Genomic DNA, 21896 nt, shown 5'->3' with positions numbered 1-21896 from the left:
AAAACAAGTGCATTCATGTTTTGAATCATCATAATAAATGGCCTATAGTTTCATCTGGATACATTGCATGTGATACATTGTTGGATGTTTAAATCATGTTATGAATAGTCTCAGCTGTCATTTTGTTTTGGGGAATTCCAAACTAACAGTGTTATCTATGTATTTACAAAGTTTTAGACATTTTGATCTAACGATCTGTTTACCATTAATATAGAAGTTTCTAGTACATGACCAGCCTTTTGACATGACATTCAGAATGATTTTGCTGAAATTACCTTGAAAAATGCATATGGCCTTTAGTTCACATGTTCTTAGGGTAACATTTGTTCAGAACAATAGATTTGAATCTGCAGCTTAAAACTTATTAAATGTGCTTTTGGAAGTGGGTAAGTAGTAGATTTTAATGCATTAGTTGCAAGTAGGTCAAAGACTTCTCAGAACGTGAAGGATGTTTACAATAAATTTTACAATAAAGACATATTTTTAGCTTTTTTATGTATATGTTGCAGCTATATCCAGAAATGAAGAAAACTTGCTTGTCTGAATTGCTTTTGATGCACCTTCTTATTTTTAAACAAAGGTGATTTATATTTTTACTATTTGCTTGAACAAGTCCAAAAAAGTACATTACTAGGTTCAGACAAATTTTCAAATTTCTAAATGTATTTTTCTCCACAGGAAGCAAAATATCTCAACCGCTGACCAGAGATCAGGGGATGTTTGACTCTAAATAGAGGCATTCAGGGCAGGGGCTGCCTGCTCAGCCTCCCCCAGGTGCCATTTCATGAGGTCATTTCCGCAAGATCAAGGGTGTCTTTGCTTTTTGCAAAAGATGTGGCAGGTGCTGGTTAACTGAAATGACTTAAACCTGAGGTCACTTAGAAGTGAAATGGCAAACTATAGTTTTAAATTTCTAGTAATGAAGTAAAATTACTTTATAAGTAAAATTAGTTTATAAGTAATGAAGTAAATTAGTTTAAATATAATTTGACTAGGAGTTTTACATAAATTCAGTTTGGGGATTTGCCTTTGACATATGCCAAGGAAATTCACAGTTTTCAGCCAAAATTCTATTTGCAAATTTAAATCACATGGATCATTATGTTTCCATACTGAGAAATTGCCAATTTATTTCCAGGAATTGTTTTGTATCTAATATAAAGTAACACATCATTTGGTAAAATAGTTGAAACATTATTAAATGGATCTGTGAGGAGCTTTAAAACCATATTCCCATAATATTAACAGTAATTCAGAAAAAACAATAAACTTCAAAATTATGGTTTGAAAATATTTAGTGGGTGCTTAAATTGATGAATAATAAGTACTCTTTATTTCACTTTAATCCAAAGATAGTATAGGCAAATAGAAATACATGTATAATATTTATTTTAAATTTAAATTACTAGGATATGATGGTTGACTGAATATGGCATTTAAATAGTTTTTTAGATATGTAAAAACTTCTGACATTAGAAAAGTATAAAAATAAAAAGAGGGTTTTTCTTTTCCTTAAGTGTTTTCTGAGATGATACTTCCTTTAGATGTTAAGGTAGTTAGTCTGAATAAATAGAGCTAAGTGTCACACAAAGTTTTCCAAAAACTAAGTTTTATTTATAAAACTTTTCTATTTGTCTTTCAAAACAAGAAGTGGGTATTATATATAAACAGTGATAGCATTGCTAACATTAATGAGAACAAAGAATAATGTAATAGAAGTAAAATTTAATAATAAAAGATAATATAATTTTATATTAGTTATGAGAAAAAAACAAATTTTATACTTGAAGAATTATTTCTCAAAATGAGTAGTCTGGCCTCTTCAATCAATATGATCCTGCATAAAAAATATAAACCTGCATTTAAAAAAACAAATTTTCCACAAAGTAATCAAGTAAGTGGAAATTGTTTTTAAAAGAGTAACCTTTGCTAAAGTAACATTACTGTACCAAAATAACTCCAGTAATTGCTATAGCTAATTTGAACAGACACTGCTCCAATAGCCTACCACGCAATTTGTATTTATGGTTGAGGAAAATTAGATGAAATTAGAAGATATTGATATTTAATAAAAATATAAAAGGAAATCTTATTGCAGTAGGGAAAAAGCCTACATTAGTAATACATAGCATATTTTCTAAAACAGAAAAATAAATGTGTTTCTAATTTCATGATATTGACATACTAGCACATTTTTATATTAATACTTTGTTATAATTTAAAGTGTCCTATCACACATCATCTCAATCCTCACAAATACATTTTGAGATACAAGTACTATTTATTTTATAAAGAGGGGCAGAGAGATAGGGTGACTTTCTCGGTCACAGAGCTAATATCCAGTAACTTTCCACCAGACCCAGGTTTTCTGACCGGAACGGCAGCACGTGGCCAGCTTCCACGTGTGGCAGCTTCTGTGGCAGGAGGAAGAGCCCCGGTAGTGCCTTAGATACAGGAGCCCCTCCACCCGAGCCTTGGCAGTTGCAAGTTAAGGAACCAGATCAGTTCGTGCTGTCTCCAAAAACACATATATATGAAAAGTTGAATAATTTGTATTATAGTTTGCTATTTTAATGTCAGTGAATTTTAAAAATATATATGTTCCTTATAAAATCTATTAGCTAATTTCTCACAGTGCCCCAAAGTGCTTGACTAGAAGAGTCTTCGCACATTTTGGAGTGAGGAAGGGAGGGTCAACATGAAAACCATAACCATTCAGTGAGTGGAAAGGTAACTTGAAATCACTGCATTTGAGGTATAGTGATGTCATCTGGGCAGGTAGTGGCAAAATTTAACTCATAATGTGAAGGCCAATATATATTTTATTTATTTATTTTATTTTGTTTTTGATCAATAAAATGAACCATCAGTTCGGAGAGAGTGAAGAAGGCCACTTCTGAGCATTAACTATCAATCGCTCAGCACCCAGACATCACTGTTTAGCCTGTTTGATGTCATTATAGTATTATACCTTACAGATTTTTACATATTTGTAAAGAAATACATTTTAAAGTAGATCTTGATCCTGATTCATTGCTCGGTTTAATTAAAATATTTTCTCTGCCATCATAACAATGCAGTATAAAAGAAGGATGGCTTTTATGGAAAAAATATAATCAGTTTTATTTATAACCTTTATTATTTATTTATTCTAGAATTCACATCATTCAAGGTTATTTGGCTTTTAAATATACAACCATAATATTTCTACTTCATTTAATCTTGTCACAAATATGGGTTAAAATATCAAATGAAAAATATTTTGCTTTATACTTCCCTAACTTTAAGCTGAAATTTTCATTGCTAAATAAATATGGGCATATATACATATATGTGTGGATATTTGTAGACATTATCATATTATTGAATTTATAGAATAATGAATTTTAATCTTGATAGAGTATTCTTTAATGTAAAATAACAAATTATGAGGTAAGGCTTTATATATTATTCACATGGTCTTCCAGTGGCATATTTTGAATTAGTTACATATAAACTGGTGAAGGCAAAAAATATTGAAATAATTGAGGGTAATCTGTATAGTACATCCAAGACCAACACTGAAAAGAAGCCCTATTGAATGTAATTTGTCATCTCAGTTACCCCTTCTGCTCTTTCATGGTGTAACTTCAGTTATAAATGCATTATAACCTATGCCTCTGGGTAAATAATGCAGACCACTATGAAAGCAAATGCTTCTTAATGGCATTACCCAAAGTGTAGTCTGCGGACCCATGCTTGTTGGTGAACTAGTTGTAAGGGCTCTCCAAGGGAAAAGAAGCTCACACCAGAAAGTAGAGTCAACCTCTTTATCAAGTACAAGTTTTATTTCAGCTGACATTTTAAAAAAGAAAAGAAATTCCCAGTGAAGAAATTATTGAGTTGAGTTACATTCTGGCCCAAGCTCCTTATGTCCTGGAGTGCCTGTCTGTGGACCAGCTGCTTTAAGCAGCATTGCAAGCAATTTGTAAGTCATGCACCAACCTTTAAAAAAAGATGGACAAATGGGTTACCATATTCTGTTCTTCGAATTCTATCCCAAAGGCAAATTCTAAACAGATCTTTAAAATATAAATTGATATATATATATAATCAATGCTACAAAGTTTTCAGAAATCTTCCGTAAACTTTTTCAACAACAAAATAGTTCATTCGAATAGCTCCTGCAAGCAGGTAATGGATTTGATTTTGCATTTGGGTAAAGCAACTACAAGTTTCCAAATAAGTGTTAAAAATCTATCCTGAAGACTCCAGAATAGAAATAGGAGTACATTGCGATGGTTTTAGAAATTATTGTCTCCTTGGAGCATGATTTTTTAATAATAATAGAAATTAGACATAGTTTTAGTGTGATGCTTAGACTTTTTAGGTTCCTATTTTTGAATAAAATTTAGTTCCATATTAAGTTAATAGAAATCATAGAGGCATTTTCTTTCAAGTAAAGATCATGACTGTAGATTGTGGGCAAAACTATGGCAGTAGGTTTTAAATAAATTTTCACAAAATAAGTATCTGACACAAGGTGAAAAAGTAAGAATTTCACTAGGAATATATTATAAATAGGTATCTGTGTTTAACACAATTAAAATTAGATAAGCCCAAATTCCAGGGTTTTACCTCATCCAACATCAGAAAGGAGGTTATGCAGTAAAAGGCTAGGGAAGAATGCATCTATATATCCCTGTTCACCAAAGCCAGAGTAAGTTATCAGTACATTTTCTTTCCTTTCCCATCAGAGTGCAAAGTCTGCAGAGAATCAACTTCAACAGTAATTCTTGTTGAAAAATTCTGCCTGGCCTCTTCATAGTATCCATGTCACAGAGGAGTTTGTGAAGAGTAGTCCTGCTAATAAGATTATAGCAAATTTGGACCTTGCAGCAGCATAATATCTATATCCCTTTAATTTTTTTCTTAAATGTGTTCTTGTACCTCTTTGATGTACTGTTATATTAATACATTTAAGTTATTCTTGCATGTCATAATGTCAGTGTGGTATAATGCTTGATACATGAATATTCAAGACAGTATTTCATGTTTATTTGTTGTCTTGCACACAGGTGAATCTGGTGTGGAAGAGTGGTCCCAGTGGAGCTCATGCTCAGTTACTTGTGGTCAAGGGTCGCAGGTGCGAACCAGAACTTGTGTATCACCTTACGGGACACACTGCAGCGGCCCATTAAGAGAATCAAGGGTTTGCAATAACACTGCCCTCTGTCCAGGTAGTGTTAGCAGCAACTACAACTGTGGATGTTATTGAATTGTTTCATGCTACGCATTTGGAACGATTGATTTGTTATTTTCATATGAACCGGTATAGACATTTTAATTAGAGTGGATAAATGTAATTTTTATTCATTTGTGAAATTTTCTTATGTATGTGCTTATTTCTGCTTTCAGAGCGGTCAAGAAATTATATAAGTGACTCTCTTACCCACTGCAACCAAAAGCTTGAAATTTTTATATCTTCCTGCAATAGTATTTCCATTTCAATGTATTTTCTTATTTTAGATGGTGAAAGTGTCCAATTGAATGTTTGAAGAATAATGTAATTGGCCAGCATGCTGGAAATATGATCTCTACCCCTTGTTTAAGGCATTGGGTAAAGTCATTATGGCAGTTAGCAATTCTCCTAAAATTGATTCCACCCTATCAGGGAAATAGTGTCCCTGACTAAAGGATTTCCTGTTGTTTCATTCAAGTGACAGCCCTCATCAGAGCTGCCCACTGCTTTGTAAACTGAAGATCATTATAAGATATTTATTTCTTGTATGTTAAATGGAGCATAGCACAATAACTTGCTCATTTAGGGTTAGATTTTCCACATTACATCAAAATTTTCTCAGTTAATGTATTGTATAATATAAGTGTTTCTCCCTCTCAAAACACGGACTTTCATATAAAAATGAAGTTCTAAAAAGGATGTGGGCCTTCTTTCAAGAAGTCCCAAACACATGAGGTAGCGAGTTTTCAGATTTATTTTTTACCACCATTTGATGGATGGCTGATGCAAACTTACGGGCCTCTGCGCTTGCATTTACAGCTTTTCCAGAGGCCTCCAGAAGCCGGTGGGCATAAAGGGAGGTACTGTCACTGCATCAGCATTTCGTCTGCTGAATTGCGCTTTAAAGTTTTCTGCTGAGTTCGATTTCCAGACATGGCTGATTTTGCAGTTGCTAAAAGCAAGAGTAGAGAGTGGGTGGCATGGGGGAAGAAACACAGGGATAATCCCAATTTCCCAGCATAATGGTCAAGGGCAACCCATTAAAAGACAGTTTAGAGAAGTTGTTTAATGGGTCCTGAGTTTCTGACTTGCAAGATAAAAAAGTTCAGAAGATCTGTTATACAACAAATTAAGTATAGTTAGCATTACTAAACTGTTTAGCATCAAAATAGTTTAGATGCTAAATTTTGCATTATTCATTTTTATCTCAATTATGAAATGTCTAAAGTTTATAGGTGAGACAACCTCATCAGTAAATACTTACGGATTTTCAGTTGTGTTTAGGCAGAGGACATGACCCAGTCTAGTACTTAAACAGGCTCCTATTTACAGTATTTATGTTAAGGGTTCTAGGATCAAGTTTCCTCCCCTTGACAATGATAAGTTTCAGTAGAAAATTAGGCTGAACTTGCTATAAATTTAAGTTCATATTAAATTTGAACTATATAAATTTGGTGATATATAAATTTATCTTGTCAGCATACTTTTGAATTCTCAGGATTCTTCCAATATGCAAAGTAGAGTCTAAAAGCAAATGGATGTGCACATGGAAGTCTGAGTGGGTGCTGACGGGTCCTCCACAATCCTCTTCTCAGAGCTTACTTTCCTGCCACTAGTTACGTGCATTCATGTGGTTGGCGGGCATGGAAAACCTCATCCGTCTACCAGCAACTGTTGGTTAGTCCCTTCACTGGGCACAGAAAGTGTCGGTAGTGGGACTGCAGTGTTCTCCCTTTCACTCTGTGTCTGACATCCAGAAAACCAAGTAACCCTCTGTGGTTATGGAGTTTTCCCTCAAATTTTTAAACCTCTAGCATTGTGTCTATTAAAGAAATGTTTACTAATTACTAGTTTTTCTTTACTGTCATATTTATATGTATATATATATACATACAGACATATATATGTATATATATATATACATGTTTGTTTTTCTAAATTTGGTTAAATAGTAGTGATAAAAATAAATATGTATCTTTTCATCATTATGATAGTTCAGATGTTGAATTAAAGAGAATGAAAAGCATTTTGGTAATTTATTTTTTATCTTTCAAACAATAAGAATAATTTAGAAACTTTGTTATTGATATTTGTAAGAGTATACACAACAAACACAGTTAAATATGTAGTATAAGTATCCCACTACAGATCATTGCTTATTGTATTTGTTATGAAATGTTTTGTGTCAATATTTTGTTCAGTTATTTGCCATACTGGTAAATATGTGTTTCTTCTCAAAACAATATATCATGGAGACAGTGATAGAAATAGTGATTTTAAAAGCTTAAATAGTACTTTAAACAGTGTAAATATATTTCTAAAATAATACTTTAAATTACCAAAATTCCCATGAAGAAAATTATCTCAGAAAACAATAACCACTTGCCACACTGTGAATACTCAAGTGTATTTGGCGTATAATTAATGAAAATGATGTGAGGACAAACTGAGTGTGAAAGTCACTTTCCACAAAATATATGGAATGATAGCATTAGAGCCTATATTTATTTGCACTAATAAAGGCTTATCAATAGTGTTATAATTCAGCTACCTTTTACCCACAATATTCAAATTTCAAAAGAAGGGTTTTCTTAGTTAAGTTGCATAATGTCTTACTTCTAACATGGTTATCCTAAGATAACCAGCCTGTTAAAAAATTGTTGCTTTGACATTATAGTCTCTTTGAAAATGCTTATCACTCAGAAAAGAAAATAACAGGGGTGAATAGAAAGTAAAGGGAGAAAACTGGGGAGCTGCATTAAACTGCATACTTACTATCCCAATTTCTAAATTCCAGTTTTGTGGTCCTTTCCAGGGTTCTCAACTTTGGTACTGTTGACATTTTGACATAGGGTTCTTTGTTCTGGAGGGCTGGCCTGAGCATTTTTGGATATTTAGCATCACTGGCTTCTACCCTTTAGATGCCAACAGCTCTCCTTTTTCTTCTGAGCAGTGACAACTAAAACTCTCTCTGGATATCCGCAGGTGTCCCCTGGGTGGCAAAATTGCCCTGGTTGTAAACCACTGATGTACTTGATGCATATTCTATTCCTTTAGAAGTTTATTAGGTTAAAAAATGGTTTTGAAATGATTTTTCTAATGTCAGATTTCAATTTCATTTAGTCTTATGGAAAAAAACAAAACCATTTACTTAATAGACTTATTTTATATATCCCAATCTAAATCATAAGATAACTCATATGCTTACTTAAAAATCTGACAGTGATATAATTTGTGTATTGTATGTTTCTTATTTCATCTCCATGGAGCAAAATAGAGATGTGATAATATATTTAGTATCTAAGTAAAATAGAAAAATATAAAAACTGATTAATTTGATGTCTCTTGGTTTTATTAGATAGGTTTTTCAAATCAACTAGATCATTTACAGATTTTCGTTTTACTGAAAAATTAAAGGATTTATGTAATATTTGCCATTAAAATAATATATCTAATTTTAACCATATATCTTATGAATAGCATCTATAAAATTTAGGATAGTGCTATAATTTCCTACTGATTCAACAGTATCTAAAATAACAAATTATTAATAATTTTGTGTTGTAAAATTAAAATATTTCTGCTTTTTAAAAATGATATGGAAGAGGCATTAAACCTGGAACAATGATGAATGTTAAAAAATAGTAAATCACATCACTTTTCAGAGGATTGCAGCTTTATAATGTAACTAGGCCATTAAGATTAATCAATACTTCTTTGAGATTAATAGAAAAAAATCTGCCAGTTTAGCAGCTTTTTTTTTCTGGGATTCTTCAAGGCATATGGAGCAGTACAACCTGATCCAGAGAAAATGAACAGAACCAGCAATACGAATAGTCAAACTTTGCATCTTGCATGTCTTTGGTTCTCAATCAAATTATTCACAGAAAAAAAATGTATCAGTTATGTAAAAAACACTTCGAGTCTCTGTATCCAACAACCCTTCATGCTGATACCCGATACCTCTATGATCAGTCACAGGCCTGGCAGACACAAAGGAGATTCGGTATTTTAACAAATCCTGTCTGAGTTTTCCAGAATGAATTAAGTTCAAGAACTGAGGTTCCACTGTACCATATAGTCTACTTATATTTTATTTGGAAAATAGGAGGAAAAGGTTGTTTTTAATGAAGAGGTCTTGGTAACTAGAAATCAATGCAAAGTTTGATTGAAAATATACATTTAATATAAAATAGATTATATAATAGATTAATTTAAAATATAGATTTTATAGTTATAGTCATAGATTATTTTTTAAATATCTTGCTATAACTGATCATATATACCTATATATAAATATAGGTATATATATTTTTCCTTAGACTACGTAAGATTTATAATTTATTCTTATTCCAATGAATATAAATTATCTTCAGTTATCTCAGATTTATTTATTTATTTTTAAAGATTTGATTTATTTATCTTTAGAGGGGAGGGGAAGGAGAGAGGGAGAGAAATATCAAGGTATGGTTGCCTCTCGTGTGTCCCCCACTGGGAACTGGCCTGCAACCCAGGCATGTGCCCTGACTGGGAATTGCACCATGCTCCTCTGGTTCGCAGGCCCTCGCTCAATCCACTCGGCTACACCAGCCAGGGCCAGTTATCTCAAATTTAAATGGAAAAATGTAAACATTATAATTTATCTCTTTTATACTTTTTCTATATATTTTTAAAATATATTTTATAGCAAATTTTATAGAATCTAAAAGAATTTTTCATTGTTACTCAAATTTGGCTAATTTTTTCAGATTTGAAATATTTTTATAACCAATTGGAGCAACTCAGTAGCACAAATAGAAGAGAATAATGTACCTTGTAATTAAAGTATCATATATGTGTTTTTACAGTAACACCTTGGTTGGCATTACATACAAAACATTGTAGATATGCTATGTATACTCGCATAACTCCTCCAACATTTTTATATGGACCACTACTTACCACTACCACTTTTGAGGAGAAATTCATGTCTTTTTATTTTCATCTTCTATCATAAATTTCTACTTACCCTATTCATACCAGTGGGTGTCACGTCAAACATCTGCTCTTGAACTTCAAAGATCATAGTAAAACGACAACTCACACAGGCACTTCTGAAAGAAACAGCACATTTTGCCCAGCTTTTTAGAATTATTATTATTTGTATTATCCATGGAGTCCTGTCACTTACTGTCCCCAAATTAGGAATTGGGTTGAGATGGATGATTTTATAGTGCAGAAAAAGGGTTTAACCTTTGAACCCTAATTACTCTTTCCCACAAAATGTCAGTATTTATTGACAGTGGTCATTATATAAATATTGTGTTAATATTTCTGATCCAGTTTGACTTTATTGCAATGTTATACTTGAAGTATTGCTGCATCAATAAATTATGTTAAGCATAATCTTAATTATATCACTTGTTGTCTGTAGAAATTTATATTAATTAGGAGGATTCCCAGTGCCATCTTCTCATTTCATGGCTAATAGAAAGAGATCTTCACATTTGCCACTCCTTTTAAAGCAGGGTAAAGAGGCTCTTAAGTGAATAAATACAGTTACTGAAATTTCCCTCTTATTTAAAAAACAGTTTAAACAACTACATTTTAAATGGCAAAAATACATTTAGTTTTTAAAATTTGAGGTTAAAAAACTATTTAAAATATGTACCATCAATTTTCAGATTTTTTTCTGACACCATAAATTCATTAATCCTGAAACTTTGTTGGAAGAATTAAGGTGGCCCTTATCTATTTAAATACAATGTCACTCCAGAGGATCACCTTTGTTATCATAAATTTGCTTTTCTAATCCTACCTTAGTTGTTTTAGTTAAAAATAATTCAAGACTATATTATCCTGGAGGAGAATGATAATTTTTATTAAGAAAAGAAAACACTTAAATATTATAGTATGAATAACTTCAGATACAGAAAAAGTACATGAGATTTTCCTAATTACTAATTTTCTAATTAGTTTTTACATTTTGTGGCAAATAAGAATGTTAACTAAATTGTTATAATATCTTCATAATTGTCTATTTGATGTTTTTTTTTCTTAATTATGAGGGGAAAAATCTTTTAGTTTTCCTCTCTGGATTTGTCGTTGAAGCTTCTTTGCTTTGTTACAGTACATGGAGTTTGGGAGGAGTGGTCCCCATGGAGTTTATGTTCATTTACATGTGGTCGAGGCCAAAGAACAAGAACAAGGTCGTGCACACCCCCTCAGTATGGGGGAAGGCCATGTGAAGGACCTGAAACACATCACAAGCCTTGTAATATCGCTCTATGCCCAGGTGAGCATATTTGTGTTTGTGTACTTTGTATATGTATACATTTGTATATGTATGTGTATATGTATTAAGAAATATTAAGAGCATAACCTTTATTCTATCACATTGGAAAATGTGGTTTGGGGTTATTGTTTCTTGCTTAAAACTGGGTACCATTCTTGACTTTATCATACACAATGGTGTGTAATTTCTTCTTCACTGAGTAGCGATCAATGCTCACCTTTACTGGATTTCTACAAATACGTATATTAATGTCTTCCACTAAGATTTTTATCCACACTTGATTTTTCATCCTGCGAAAATTATAAGGAGTTGTAAGGATTTGAGATTGATCGTTGCCTTCATACTATAATTGGAGAGGCTGATTTAGACACAGTCCTTTTGATGTCACTCACACCCAGTTAAGAAATGGAAAGTGCAAATGACCAAAATGATACATATTTTCTAGAAAAGAAATTCTTCTAGATTCACTGCTAGATACATAAAATGGTTAGATTGTAAGTGACATAATCATTGTGATTATGAGGACTGTTTTTAAAGTATGTTTGTGTTAGCTTAAGTTTTTCCTTTCTTTAAAATGTTCGAATTCTATTTTACCTTTCTTTAATAATTTCACCATTATTACAGAGGTACATCTGAATAATGCTGTTATTTAGGTTATTGAAACATTCAAACATAAAACAAAAACCTACAAAATGAGAAAGACTGATCTGCAGTTTCAAGGGGCTCACACTTTATGGGAGAAAGTGCCCACACACACTCATACAAGTGGTAGAATCTCCCGTGACTGGCAAAGGCACAGACATGAGTGGCAAATGGCAAAGGCTAACAAGAATGACAGAGACCAGGATAAATAATCATTGGTCTGTGCCTCAGGAGATTTTCGCGTAGGCCCATTTAGTCACATCTGCTACACCAGAGCAACATAGCTGGGCTGCCAGTAATGTGCTCCAAGCACATGATCCAGCTCACATTCCGTTCCATTTGGATTCTAAACTTCCCAAGTTAACATCCTGTGCTACGAGACAATAAGTCAAAGTCCTCCTGGAGATTTTAAGTATAAAACATCTTAAAACTATGAAAAAATGATCCAAAATGCAGATATGCTATAGTCATCTAACAAATTTAATTGTTCCCTTTTAGTTCACAGAAAGACTAGTAGGTTCCTTACTTAGGAATATTCATTTAAATATGTCATAGTTATATTGAGTAACAGTGTTCTCCTAAAATTTTATGAATTCTATGAATTATGAATTTACTTATATAAGTCAGTATTCATGTAATCATGACTATGGGGAGAAAAAAATCATGATTAGTTATTTGCAAGTTACTCCCAGAAAATTTATTTATGAAATCAGTTATATCCTGCCTTACTTCTGTCTCTTTTTGTGAACTCATAGCTAGACAGGCACACACATGTTTTTATACTGTGCCCTTTTTCCAAAACTTAGAGCAAGCTTATTCAGATTTTTAAATCTTTTTTTAAGTGACATTTATAGAGTCAAATATAGTTCCCTCTTATTTGTTCATGGAGTGTGGAAAAGTAGGTACCATGGGAAAATAAAAAATAACAACTAACTGTAGAATCTCTTTTAATATATTTGTTTTTATTACTTCTTTTACCTCAGTTGATTCCTACTACAAAGACAAAATGGCACACTGATCAGTTAAAATACTATCAGCCAGATTTCTCATAGTCAACTTCCCATGAATTTTTCTAGGATTAAAATGCCTGGATATCAGTAGGTAGGGATACTGAGCTGTTAAAAGTCAGATAAGGAATCTCATCTTCCTAAGCTGATTTAGTTGTTACTTTATCACACAAGTAGGAACATGTGTTTTCAAGTTACATGTGTTTTGACAGTATTACACCATCGCTGGTATCACTCTCAGACCATATTAAATAGATAGCTATCTTTCGTATAGGTCTTTAATTTTTATAATGTATGTTTATATTATCTATAGATGTGGCCTAGCTCTTATTCTCTCAGAAGTGATCATCATAGATCTATCTGGAGTACTTAATGAATTATTGCGTCATTCATAACCCCTTTATTTCCATTCTTGAATTTAATTGCATTATAAAAGATGTAAAACTCATACCATGCTGTACTTCAATTTTTTTGCTATCTGCCAAAATTTTAGGCAGTAAGATTTTGAAATATGTAAGATTCATTTGCTGTAAACATTTGGAATTTTTCTTAGAATTGTCTTCTCACTAATCTCAGGCTGTTCACTAAATATGAACAGCATCACCAAGTATCGACAAGATGTAAAACCCTACTGAGAAGAATATATAGTCCCTGATCTCAAGAAATTTACAGTTTCTTTATAGGATTCAGGCACAAGCATGTGAAAATTTGAATGCAGTTCTGAAAAACATAAAAATGTTCTGCCTCAGTGAAAGGCAGAGACTTGAGAACTCAGGGCAACCATCCTACTTGACATTCCTAAGTCATCATCTGAAGGGGTGAAAAGAAACTGTGGCAGGAAATGCATCAGGAATGAAAACAGTGGGTCAAGGCCTGTAGTTGTCTCTCCTTGGTTAGGCAGGTTGTGAGGCGAAAACCAGAAGAGGACAGAAGAAACATTTGAAACAAATTTGGTATCTACTCACCTCCTTTGCTGACTCTGACCATGTGGGTTGCAGTGATGGGCAGCTGACATGCTCTGTGGGATCATGTCAGAACAGCATTCCAGCGCCCTGCTTGAAGAACACATATAGCCACTATAGAGAAGTGGGTGTTATGTAGAGCTGCTGTGTATTGTTTGCATCAAATAACAAAATATGTATTTTTATGCAAATTTTGATATCGGCTTATAAGTAGATGACATGCCATTTTGATCAGGTACTTTCCTCAGTCATTGTTTAACTTCCTCCCACTTCTTCTGAGGTTAGAGTAAACCGTTGGCCTGGGATCCATATGTGGAGAAAAGATAGAAAAGTAAAGGGTAGATACGACATTAACCCAGTTACCAGTTTGTGTAGCATGTCTGAAAACAGAGACTGGTGTCTGTTGGGGGAAGGTAGGCCAGGGATATTGAACTGCAGAAGGAATTCACTGAGAGTTTTTCACTGAATCATAAACATAATGTGACCTCATTTTCTATCTCTTCTCACATATGCTAGTAATTAAGTGTGATATTACAGAAGGGTGTGCGTATGTATGTTTATGTTCAGTGGTCTTTGTGATCTGTTTCCTTTATGTCACCCAACTTAGAAATTCTGGCAGTCCAGCTTATTTTTTTCTCTCCTTGAGTTTTCACTACAGCCACTAACTGAGCATCAGGTTTGTAGTACTATTAATTGATGTATTTGACATCAAGGAAATTCTCTTTCATTTCCTTTTTATTTCTCCATGCAGCTTTATACCTGATAATATCCAATAGATTATTATTGAATGGATTTTCTTAACATATACCTATCCAAATTTCTAGTTAGTCCTCATCCCAGAATTTCTATAGGATATTTTTCTGGATATATTTAATAATGCATTGATGTGATGTAGTAAAAAGACTTTTAAATTTAGATCTCACTTTCACTATATGTGTTGCTTCTCTGATCCCTAGTTTCTTCACCTGTAAAACAGGGACTGTAGTATTTCAATAATCCCCTTCACAGAACTGTAAGAAGACTACGTAAGATGCAGTAAAACTTGGTAAATAGCAAACGATATACAAGTATTATCGTTTTTATAACAATGCACTCCTGTCAGGGTCCATCAGTATAACACCTGTAGTTGAACAGGTTGAAGTTGTTACTCAGCCCTGAAGGAAAATTAACATAGGGAACTGTGGGGTATCTCCATAGGAGGGTGTTAGAACAGACTTAAATGTTTACCTTTGTGTTGAGCAATCTCAGGAAGGGTTTAAGGAAGTGTAGCTTTGCTCTGAATTTGGTAATGTCATAAAGAGGTGGTGGGATTCTGTGATTGGGTACCTTATAAATTATCCAGAAAGAAGGAAGACTAGCTGTCATTGGTAAAGAAGTGACACTCACTCATATTAGCAGAGAAAAGAGAATGTTTGGAACTTGGTGGGTTGCACCGTGACCTTGATTTTGTCTACAAAGTGGCCTGGTTTTATCTGACTTTACCACAGTCCTAGAGTGACCTTGTCTGACGTTAATGTGCTCTGAGATGGTTTCAGGTCCAGCAGCAGGTAACACAGCCTAGCTGTGAGCACCGAACTGTCTGCTGATGGCAGGGGTCTAGTGGTGGCAGACCGGTTCTAGGATGTCACCTTGATGTGACTCCCCTTGGACTGGTTTGATCAATTGAGAGCCTTCTGATTTTAGTGGTTTTGATTTTAATTAACGTTCAAAAGAAGAAAAAGGTCATATATAAAGAACATTTTCTAGGCACACCCTTTATTAAAATTATATGTAAACAGAAAGTAAGGCTTGCTTGAGTGTGCTTGGTAGGGTATGTGAATGTCTCACACAAAATAGACAGCAATTTGAACATTCCACCTAAAATGTCATGTGTTGCGCTCCAGTGTGATATTGTTATGTTACAGAATCACATGCTTATGATTTTGTAATAAAAAAGAGGAATTATTTGTGCTGAACCCTGTTTATATATCCCCAAAATAAAATTGCTGCAGCCTTTTCCAAGATTAAATCCTCTAGTAAAAATGAAAGCCTAAGTTCTTAGTTCAGAGACTCAAATATTATACTAATTTTCTTTATAGTATATTACTTTAAAGTAAAAAAATTTCCCTCTTTTAGTATTTGAAGGTTGAAGGAACCAATGACTTAAGTTTGGTGTTTTGTTTTTTTTTTAGTTTTGGCAATTCTCATTCTAATATGTTTTGTGTAGTAGAGTCCTCACACTATAGAGGATAGGGATTATTATAATTGAGTGACAGATTTAAGCCTAAAATAAATGAAAAAGTATTGACAAATAATTTTTCATTTATGTCCTGATATAGGTATGAATGAATTTAATTATATGATTCTGCGCAAAACACAATAGTCTGGAATTTGTAAGACACAGATTAAGGTTCAGTTCCATTTCTTAATTATAAATATTAACATAGGTAACTTATTTATCTTTCCTTTTTTTCTCATTTTTAAAGTGGAGCCAGAATTTATGAACCTACTATATTAAAGGATTGTTATATAATTAAAATTAGGTGGAAGAATCTATCACTTTAAAGTATAAAACAGTAGAAGGTGAAGGATATTTATTTTGACTTATATGAGAATATTACTTTAAAAGTAAGGGATTTGGGAAGAAATAGGTGAAATAAATTCAGAATATTATGATAGATTTCTAGTTCAGTTTCTTATCTACAGCCTTCATCATGAAATCAAAGGGATGTTTTTCCAGTCAGGTTAGTACAGGGAGAACTGCATACACAAGGCTCCCGTCAGTCTGTGGCACTAAGCAGTGTCACATTGGTGGGACCTGCATTGGAGAAATGCATTTGTGTGGATCCTGCCAGGTTGTAGTGTCCAGGTGTCTTTGCAGACTCTTACAAACCCTAAACAGAGGAGAGAATCACCCACGTATTGGTCCTGAGGAACAGAGAGGGACCGAAATATCTCTGTTATCTAGAGCAAGAGGTTTCAGTCTCCTGAGGACCTACAGTTCTTATTCCTCAGCAGCTATAGAGAGTGACCTGCCAAAGGTCCCTCTGCAGGGAGTCCTCCTGGTGAGGACACTGAGTGGGAAGATGCTGAACGTTTGCCTGACCTTAGGTCAAAGGTCTCTGGTTGTCTGTGTGTGAGAGGATGTTACTGTTTTAAACTCAAGTGCTGCCTCATTACCCTGTTTGTTAATTGATTTGAATTTTAGCTTTTATAAAAGAGTTTATTTATTTTTTGGAGAGAGGGGAAAGGATGGAGAAAAAGAAGGAGAGAAAAATCAATGCTCAAGAGACACATCTATCATTAGCCTCTTTCATGCCTCCAACTGGGGACCTGGCCAGCAACCCAGGCACTTGTCCTGACTGGGAATTGAACTGGTGACCTTTTGGTTCCCAGACTGGTACCCAGTCCACTGAGCCACATCATCCCGGACATGAGTTTTATCTTCTTTAACTTCTAGTCTTTTGTATGGCAATTGTATTCATTTTGTGTCATTTTATATTTTTGGAATTATTCCTGAGGTCTTTGTGTTTTGTTTATAGGAGTTTTAAAAAATGTGTTTATTAATCCTGGCTTGCTTTTTTTATTATCTCATATTTTTCTTATTTAAACTTTGCCTTAACAACATTTAAAAAATTCATATCAGCATTTTCATAACTTCTATTTTTAATTCCAGTTTTACATGATATTTCATTGTGATTTTTCTCTTTTGTAATTTATTTCAAAATGGCAAGTAGAAAACATAGCTTTATGTTCTTCAATATCTGTCCAAAGCAAGAAGAATCTGAACTCTTGAATTTTACCATCCCTTGTTAGGTAGTCTCAAAGCCAGGGCCAGAGTTCTTCTCCCCCCACCAACTCCTTCCTAGACATAGCTTCATTCGTCAGCAACAATCAACCCAGAACAGCTCCTGAAATGATAGTTTTATTATCCAAAATATTCCTGACACTGTGGATGAGTATATTCTCTACCTTGTCTTTCATGCTGTCCTATATTGTCACCAGTTATTGATCAAAATGTGAAAATAGTCTGAAAATATTCTCATTAAAATGTTCCATGGGATGTAATGGGCCTCACAGTGGGCGACAGGTTTTTCTTCCAGGTGAGCACAATGGCAACTCCATGCTTATGGCAGGAGGACGTTGAAAGAACAAGGTAAACCCCAGAAATCTAGCAACTTAGCCATTGCAATTTTAATTCTTCTGGGTCCGGAAAACCTGGCAACGTGTCACATACTGAAGCGAGCTTTAACTGTCCCCATCGTGGCATTGCTGCGGAAGGAAGCAGGTCACATGGTGGGGAGACAGGCTGGCCTCTCAGCGCTCGCCCAGGGTCAGAAGGCAGCCTGATTGATCACCGTTCTTCCTCACCTCTGTAGGACCGTTCACAAAGTGATAAGCATTTAGAGTTTCTAAATTGAAAAGTAACTAAAAAAATCCCAATTGCAAATGCTTATGATGGAAATGAAGAGAAACTGAAAAGCCTAAGAAAGTGTTGATTCTTATCCTCGCTGCATGTTTTAGAGGAAATTACGTACCTGTTGTTTAGGAAATGGTGTTCCCTGAGAGGATTATAATAAAAAGAGGGGAGGGGTAATGACATTTCAAATACATTTGGAAGGCATTATTTTAAAGTTAGTGTAATTCAGCACTCCCTGCATTATGTCTATAACGACATTACAAATTCAATGTATTCAAAATTGACATTTTGATTTTAGGACTTACACTCCTGACCTAGTTGAATGCTGGTCTAACCCAGTTCAATAAAAGGTTCCAGCATTTATCTGTTTCAATAAGGCAAAGGCCTAAAAGTCAACTTTGATTGCCTACTTTTCCGTACTCTACCACTAACCTATCAGCTCTACATCCAGAAAATATCTCAAATTGATTGAGATATTTTCAAACTTTATTCTATTTTCACTAATGTCACCATAATCCAAAACACTATCACTTCTCTCTGGGTTATGGTATAGTCTCCTAACATCCCCTAATACCCATTTGGGCCCTTCTATAATCCATGTTACACACAAATGAAAAAGTGTTAAAATGACAATCACATCACTTCCCTGCTTTAAAATCCTCTCACTTGTTCTCTTGTACTTGGTCACATGGTCTGCAGAACCTTAAAGGATCTGGCGTCTACTCACCATCCGAACCCATCTCCTACCTCTTCCCCTGTTCCGATCCCCACAAGCCTTATCTCTGTTCTGGAATACACAAAGCCTTCTTAAACTCAAGAACTTGCACTGGCAAAGATGTTTCTAAGGATCTTCACATCTCTGACTGCTAGTGACTCAGGACTCAGCTTATATTCGATCTCTTCTGAGAGGCCTGGCTGGGCCTCCCTGTCACATTGCCCTCTTTTATCCGCATCTTCACAGCATTTCCAGGCAAAACATCCATGTTTATTCATATGTTTGCTTGTTTATCACCTGTCTCCCGCACAGCTCCCCAGACCACATGTTCCTTGATGGCAGAACTTGGTTGGTCTTTAACATCAGGGTTTTCCCGTAATCTAAAAGCACAATACCAGTCATATTCTAGACTCTCTGGAAGTCTTTATTTGTGAGTACATTATGAGACTCCATAAGGAGTTTTAGAATGTCCACATTTCCCCAAATCATCAGGGAACACTTTTCTGACAGAATGACAAGATGTTAATCAGCTTGCAATAGGAATGCAGTTTTACAAAGAAAATATTGAGGTATTTTCAAGTTTCTGGGTTTGTAATGACTCTGGGAGTTATCGCCTACAAATGTCAGAAGCCAGCTGCACAAAGGGACCCAGGGGTGTGGGGAGAGTGTCCTGATATTCCTAGTGGAGCTGAAAAGCAGATCTGAATTCAGGGCTGAAGGAGAAGCAGCTTCATTACCACTTTGGAGTCCAGAGAAGCATCAGAGAAAAAGAAAAAAGTAGCCCCTTCCCTTTTTGTACTACCTAGATGAGTGATCATTTAAATATGTATCATTGATGATGTGTGATCATTTAAATATATGTGTATATATATGTGTGTGTTTATATATATATATTAGAGCAAATGAAATATTTTCTAAATATTTTTATTTTCAAATATCTCAACATTTATCCCTGAAATGTAATACACATATCCTAATGGAAGTACTTAAATGTCCAAAACAGAGCTCTTGGTTGCACTTCTCAGACACCTCCAAGTCCTCTATTCAGAAAAAAAAAAAAATGAGACTACCATTTCCTGAAAGGTCTTGGGGCTGATGTCTCTAAAAAGAGCACGATTAATGTTTTTTTTTTAATTTAATTCTTAGATACCAAGCTGAAAAGACCTGAAATAAAACAATGTTCCATATTTGTCACTAAAAGAAAGTATTTCATGTATATTACATATTTTTTGTCTTTTAAATTAAATTCACATGTCCCTTTCTTTTTGACTTCTCAGTTTTCTATTTTCCCAGTAAGTTGGACTTAACCATACTAAAGGAATATTGGCTTTTTTCTCTTTTAAAAAAATATTCTCAGTTACTTTGTCAAGTCAATTCTTTCATAATATTGTAGTTAATGTTCACTAAGCAGACCTACCAGTTCTCAGGGTGAAATAAAACATCAAAAGTGTCTACTTGAAACAGCTTCAATTTCATTGTTATTTCTTTTCTGTAACTCACTTTATAACAAAACTGTTCCCATTTAAAATGTGTTTTGTTGATTTTTATGGTAGTGTTGAACCTCAAAAGTTTCCCTCAAAAGCCTTAATATTAACTCCCCTTGAACTTTAGTGAAAACATAAAATGTACACCTTAGCTGAAAGGACTAAACAACTAATATTATGAATGTATGAATTTAAAATTTTCTTTAAAAATGCTAGTGGTGATATAAAACCTTCTTATCGGAAGAGCCTAGTGAACAAAATACTTCACAAATATTGTCATTCATTCTAAGCTCCTTTCGGCAAGGTCTTTTCTCCCCCCTCATTGATATTACAACCCCTTGCCAAATTATGTTCTCTTTCCACATTCGACTTGCTCATTCCTGACTCGACATTGCCTTAACTAGAAAGACTTATTACCCTCTTTTCTTTGCCAGTGAGTACGTAACTATTACATCCACTTAAACATACTGAAAATGTACCTAAAATCAGAATTATCACATAGTCCTTTATTCTAGTCATTCAGCACTGAATAGGGTTGGTGTCACTTAATTCATTTTTGTTTGTGTGTTGCTTTCTGAGTGTTTTCAATCATTTGAATACATGTGCTTTTTCTTTTTTTCCAAATATATGTAAGGCTCAGGCATGAGCCTTATTTTTTTAACCTTCTCAGAATGCTTAGGATGATGAGGGTGCATCATGCAAGCTCAATAAATGTCATCTCTGAGACGCAAGATTCTAAAATGAAAACCACACTCATCTCTAAAGCCAAAATAGAGAGGAAATGGATAATTTATTAAGTCCTATTGATTCATTAGACTATTCCTTTTCTGTTTGGCAAATGGACTGTAGCCAATAAGATTGCATCAGATACTTTTAATAAAGTAAGATGCTAAAATTACATGAATGGAGTGATTAAATTGGCATTTTGTGATTTTTAATCTAACAAAGGATTTATTAAGGACAGCTAGATACCTGTTAAACAACCTTCTTTAAATAGCTACCTGCAAGGCATGAAAATAGGTTGAAAGCACTTACTCATAATCCACCAGGCTTTCTTGCTTGTTTAGATGGGTTTCCTTAGCAACACTTATACTGGAACTTAGATTCATGGTGAATTCTCTTCACTGAAAGGAAATTGACTATGAATCAAGAAGTGATATTGGAAAATGAAGACAATCATATGCTGTTGCAT

At 34.0% G+C, this 21896-nt stretch overlaps 1 protein-coding gene across 1 annotated transcript in view; it reads left to right on the top strand.

Moving 5' to 3' along the window:
* Nucleotides 1-21896, top strand: part of ADGRB3 (adhesion G protein-coupled receptor B3) — a 736029-nt gene that overhangs the window by 273266 nt on the left and 440867 nt on the right. The window contains exons 4-5 of the mRNA XM_037139787.2: nucleotides 5058-5219; nucleotides 11331-11495. Coding sequence (XP_036995682.2) covers nucleotides 5058-5219; nucleotides 11331-11495 — 327 coding nt within the window. The remainder of the gene's footprint in view (nucleotides 1-5057; nucleotides 5220-11330; nucleotides 11496-21896) is intronic.

The sequence above is a fragment of the Artibeus jamaicensis genome, unplaced genomic scaffold, assembly GCF_021234435.1.
Source record: "Artibeus jamaicensis isolate MK-2021 breed Jamaican fruit bat unplaced genomic scaffold, CSHL_Jam_final contig_388, whole genome shotgun sequence".
In the NCBI taxonomy this organism is placed as follows: domain Eukaryota; kingdom Metazoa; phylum Chordata; class Mammalia; order Chiroptera; family Phyllostomidae; genus Artibeus; species Artibeus jamaicensis.
The sequence above is the reverse complement of the archived record's forward strand: the minus strand, read 5'-3'. Positions and strand labels throughout refer to the sequence as shown.